Below are 5,501 nucleotides of genomic sequence, written 5' to 3'. Positions count from 1 at the left end.
TTCCTCCAGCATTCTGTGTGTGCAGTTTGGTAATAAATTTACTTTGAACTTTGAAAACTGTCTTGAAATAGGGGAAATAGGTGATGTGCTTCCCTTTAAATCTCAATGGACAACTTTTCTCAATGTCTGCAACAGGCGTAGTCCCTTCATTCTGTCTGCATGGCCGAGGCTAATATCTACATCTTGATACACAAATACAGAGCTGACCACAAGGTGTGTATTGAGTAAAGGTGTTCCACATTTTATCAGGTTTCAGTCGCAGTTCAATCCTAGAGTTCTTCCTTTCCTATCATTTAGTACATTTAGATGATTGCAGATTGTGAACTCTTTTTTGCTTCTGGCTTTTTCTTTTGTTTTTTCTCTTGGGTATACTGCTGCACAGCCTGCAGAACAGCTTTTTCCACAATCTTCTTACTGGTAATCTGCAGCTCCTCTTCCTGTGATTCATTCTCAGGCTTATCACCTGCTGGGAAAGCACAACCTTCAGTAAATTAATTAGTCAACTTTAGCTATCTATAACATGCCAATAGCTTTCTACACTGCGTACATTCCCCATTCGTGTTTATTCTTTCTGCTTTATCCTTATTCTTATTCTCACAATTTACATATCTCAGTTTCTATCTCAGTGATTATAATGGAAGAAATTTAAGTGAGCATTTCATAATAGAACTCATCCATGTCATGTTACAAGAACAATATCCCTTATTTTTTATACTACATTTTCACCACAGTGTGAAATAATAAAAACCCCTATTTCCATTTCCCATTGACTGTCAAGAAGAATGCTAACAAGCAAGAGAAAGTGGAGTGGGGATCAGATATATGACTAACTTAAAACTGTTACCAACATCGGGCTGAAGTAAATTAACTTCTGACTTTAATTGATCTTTAGTTATAATTACATTACCTGCTCATCAGAAGAGGCAAAATCATTGAAAAAGGCCTGCAAAGTCATATCTTCCTGCCTGCCTTCTACTGTACATACCTGTTAGTTTAGCATATAAATATTCGAGAGAAAATTGTTTAAAATGATAATATGAGTATGGTTGAACTACTTAATGTTATAGTTAAACTATTTGAAATAACATAAAACTCTGACACAAATTAGACGTTGTAATAAGATCAAATAAATAAGCTCAATCGGGGCAAGTTAATGTAATGAAAGTATAAGGACAAGCTGAGGAGAGCGGTTTTAACACCGCAGTCTGCAGAACCAACTGATAATATTGTTTGAAGACTCTAGTATCTGGCGTAGGAATAGCCATATGATACTAGATGTGTATGAAAGATTTTAACACTGTGCAAATAGGGAGCAGACAAATTACATTACCTCCCAATGGTATTGTGAACCAGCAATAAAACAACATTTTATACCCTTTTCAATTGCTACAGTATTCTTTTCTTTAGCTTGTTTATTCAATGACCGAACTCTAAAGAACACAATGGACTGAGCAATACACACAAAATACTCTGCAGGCCAGGCAGCATCTGTGGGAAAGAGTACACAGTCAACGTTTCAAGCTGAGACCCAGTCATCAGGACTAGAAAAGAAATGGAGAAATCAGAATAAGAAGGTGGGAGGAGAGGTGGAAGAAGTACAAGGTGGCAGGTAATAGGTCAAGCTGGAAGATGTGAAGGGGTGAAGTAAAGAGCTGGGAAATCAATTGATGAATGAGATAGAGGGCTGAAGATGGGATTCTGACAGGAGAGGACAGAGGACCATGGAAGAAAGGGAAGGTGGAGGAGCACCAGAGGGAGATGATGGGCAGGTAGGAAGATGAGATGTAAGAGGGAATCAAGAATATGGAATGGTGAAGTAGAGGGTGAGTGGGCAAATAACAGAAGTTCAAGAAATCGATGTTCATGCCATCAGATTGGAGGCTACCCAGATGAAATATAAGGTGTTGCTGCTCCAACCTGAGTATGCTCTCATTGTGACAGTGCAGGAGGCCATGGACTGACATGTTGGAATGGGAATGAGAAGGAGAATTGAAGTGGGCGGCCACTGGGAAATCCCACTTTTTGTGGCAGACAGAGCAAAGATGCTCGACAAAGTGGTCTCCCAATTAGGGCAGGTCTCACCGATGTACAGGAGGCCATGCTGGGAACACCAGATACAGCAGATGAACCCAACAGACTCACAGGTGAAGTGTCACCTCACCTGGAGGGACTGTTTGGGGCCCTGAATAGTACTGAAGGAGGAGTTGTAGTGACAGGTGTGGCACTTGCTCCGCTTGAGAGGGTAAGTGTGAGGAGGGAGATTAGTGGGGAGGGTCGAGTGGCCTGGAGGGAGATCAGTAGGGGGAGGGGCACGAGTGGACAAGGGAGTCGCATAGGAAGAGATCCCTGTGGAAAACAGTAAGTGTGCGAGGAGGATAGAATGTGCTTGGTGGTGGAATACTTTGGAGGTGGCAGACGTTACGGAGAGTTATACTTTGGATATGGAGAGTGTCCTTCTTCTTCAAAGAAAGGATTTTCCTTCCTCCATCACCAATGCTGGCCTCACCCCCATCTCTTTCATTTTGCACACATCTACCCTCACCACATCCTCCCACCACCACACCAGGGATAGGGTTCCGCTTGACCTCACCTAGCACCCCACAAGCCTCCGCATACAGTACATAGTTCTCCATAACTTCCGCCATCTCCACCAGGATCCCACCACCAGGTACATCTTTCCCTCCCTCAGCTCTACTTTCTGCTTTCTGCAGGGATCACTCTCTATGCACTCCCTTGTCCACTCGCACTCCCTCCTCCCCCACCCCCCGCCCCCGATCTCCCTCCAGGCACTTATCCTTGCAAGCAGAACAAGTGTCACATCTGCCCCTACACCTCCTCCCTCGCTACCATTCAGGGCCCAAAACAGTCCTCCCAGGTGAGGCAGCACTTCACCTGTGAGTCTATTGGGGTCATCTACTGTATCCAGTGCTCCCGGTACGGCCTCCTGTTTATCAGTGAGACCCAACATAGATTGGGACAACCTTCACTCCTCCTACCATAAAAAGCGTGATTTCCCAGAGGCCACCCATTTCAATTGTACTTCCCATTCCCATTTTAACATGTCAGTCCATGGCCTCCTCTACTGCCACGATGAGGGTGCACTCAGGTTGGAGGAGCAGCACCTTGTACTCAATTTGGATATCCTCCAAACAGTTTCTTGAACTTCCAGAATTGCACCCACCCCCCTTCACCATTCCCCATTCTTGTTTCCTTCTGTCATCTTATCTCCTTACTTGCACATCACCACCCCCTTCCCTTTCTTCCATGGTTTTCTATCTTCTCCTATCAGATTCTCTCTTCTTTAGCCCTTTATCTCTTTCACCAATCAGCTCTTTACTTCACCCTTCCCCCTCTCCCAGTTTCACCTATCACCTGCTACCTTGTACTTCTTCCTCCACTCCTTCCACCTTCTTGTTCTGACCTCTCCATTTTTTTCCAGTCCTGATGAAGGATTTCAGCCTGAAACATGACTGTTTTCTCTTTTCCATAGATGCTACTTGGCATGCTGAGTTCCTCCAACATGTTGTTCATGGTGCTTAGATTTCCAACATCTGCAGACTTTCTCATGTTTACAATAGACTGAGTGATGGTTTATCCTCAGGAAAGTTTATCCTTTCTTGAATTACAGAGAGCTTATCACATTTCTAATTATATTACAAAGGAAGGGCAATGATTAATTTTTAATGAGGTGAGAGCAGGAGCTGAGTAAATTAAGTTTGATTTGCAAAGTATGTGGGAGTGGTGGAAGTTAGAAATAAAAAAGAAGATAAATAAACTCTTTTCGAGCTTCCAGTCAAGAACAGGTATCGATTAAATTGACGTTTCAATGACAAACTCTGCCATCTACATCAAGGATGATGTTTGGGCATGTCTTGTCTGGTGGTATTTACACTCCTGTAGTCCATCCCTCCTGATTGGTTAGTACTCATCCAATCAGGTTTCTACTCTCCCATCTTGTTTACAATCGAATTCCAGTTCTTACTTAGAGCGAGACCTTTGTTTTCATTGAAATACTTTTCCTCTAGTTTTATTTCAATGTCTTCCTTTACCAGGTAGTCCCAAAAGCCATTGGCGTGGCATAGTGTTTATTGCTAATGATGTCAATCCTATGGCCATTGCGAATGCAGTGTTCTGCTAACGCCGATTTCACCGGGTAACCCAAATCCCAGGTTATCTTTGACCTACATAAACTGTGATTTGTGCTTCCTTATGAGTTTGTGGATGGTACTAATCTGGTATTTTTTCAGGATCCTGGCAACCCATCCAGACACTGGAAATATAGGAAAGAGAGGCGGTAGCGACTGGTTCCTCCTCATTAGGTTTCCTGTTTTTTCCATCATCTCAATATAAGTCCTCAGTTTACAATGGAGATGGAGAGAAATGGTAGTCTGCAGTTCCTGGACTTTCTAATACAATGGAAGCTGGACAGTAGACTTGGACATGGCATCTATCGGAAACCCACTCACGTGGACTTGTATCTCAACAATAACAGCCACCACATGCCTCCCTATGTAGAATGGTTGTTTCTACAAAAACTATTTTGGCCCCAGAGAGGCTTCCCGAGGAAATAAGATGATTGCTTACAACATTCCGACAGAATGGCTACAAGGTGAAGGAAATCTATCGGGCTCTTAAAAGGGGCAACAGAAAAACCAGGAACCCTAACAACAAAGAGGAACCCGTTGCTTTTGCCTGTCTTCCCTATATTTCCAAGGTTTCTGGAAAGATCACCAGATCCTGAAGAAGTACCAGATTAATACCATCCACCAACTATATGGACTCTCAAATCACAGCTGATGTGAGTTAAAAGTGACCTGGGACTCAGGTCGGCTGGCCCTTACAGGATTCCCTCTAAATGCAGAGCAACATATATCGGCCAGACAGTGGAAACTCGCACCAAGGAACTCAGGAGGTAATTTTGTTTGTATTACCTGGAGAAATCGGCGGTGGCAGATCATTGCATTCACAGTGGCCATAGGATTGACCTCAACTGCACAAAACTACTGTGCCACACCAATTACATTTGAAACATCTGGTGAAGGAAGTCATTAAAATAAAACTAGAGGAAAAGAATTCTAGCAAAAATGAAGGTCTCACTCTAAATAAGAACTGGAATTCCATTGTACACAAGGTGGGACAACGGAAACCTATTTGGATGTGGACTAACCAATCAGGAAGGATGGACTACAGGACTACAGGGTCTTTGGCAGAAGAAATAAATGGGCAGACTATTTTTTTAAATGCGAAGAGAATTCAAATTTCTGAGATGCATTGGGACTTGGGAGTCCTCGTGCAAAATACCCTTAAGGTTAACATCCAGGTTGAGTTGGTGGTGAAGAAGACGAATGTAATATTGGCATTCATTTCTAGAGGAATACAGTATAGGAACAGGGATGTGAGGTTGAGGCTCCATAAGGCACTGGTAAGACCTCACTTGGAGTACTGTGGGCAGTTTTGGTCTCCTTATTTAAGAAAGGATGTGCTGACGTTGGAGAGAGTAC

The 5,501-nt window shown here is 43.1% G+C and overlaps 1 protein-coding gene across 1 annotated transcript; it reads right to left on the bottom strand.

The window, feature by feature from the left end:
• Positions 1-302: 302 nt before the first annotated feature.
• LOC134348486 (A-kinase anchor protein inhibitor 1-like) lies at positions 303-2,645 on the bottom strand. The gene is made up of 2 exons (XM_063051987.1): positions 2,591-2,645; positions 303-463 (listed from the first exon to the last, which is right to left on the bottom strand). The coding sequence occupies exons 1-2, from the start codon at positions 2,643-2,645 to the stop codon at positions 303-305; spliced, it is 216 nt and encodes a 71-aa protein (XP_062908057.1).
• Between the last annotated feature and the right edge of the window lie 2,856 nt (positions 2,646-5,501).

The sequence above is a fragment of the Mobula hypostoma genome, chromosome 1 (genome assembly GCF_963921235.1).
Source record: "Mobula hypostoma chromosome 1, sMobHyp1.1, whole genome shotgun sequence".
In the NCBI taxonomy this organism is placed as follows: domain Eukaryota; kingdom Metazoa; phylum Chordata; class Chondrichthyes; order Myliobatiformes; family Myliobatidae; genus Mobula; species Mobula hypostoma.
Note: the sequence above shows the minus strand (reverse complement) of the source record. Positions and strands in the feature narration are given on the sequence as shown.

What these genes read in the sequence shown, in the direction of transcription:
- LOC134348486 (XM_063051987.1), bottom strand. Translation starts at nt 2,645, where the DNA reads ATGGCGGAAGTTATGGAGAACTATGTACTGTATGCGGAGGCTTGTGGG. An exon ending in GGAGGCTTGTGGGGTGCTAG is followed by an intron (nt 464 to 2,590) that starts GTGAGGTCAAGC and finishes CTTTCCCAGCAG; the next exon opens with GTGATAAGCCTGAGAATGAA.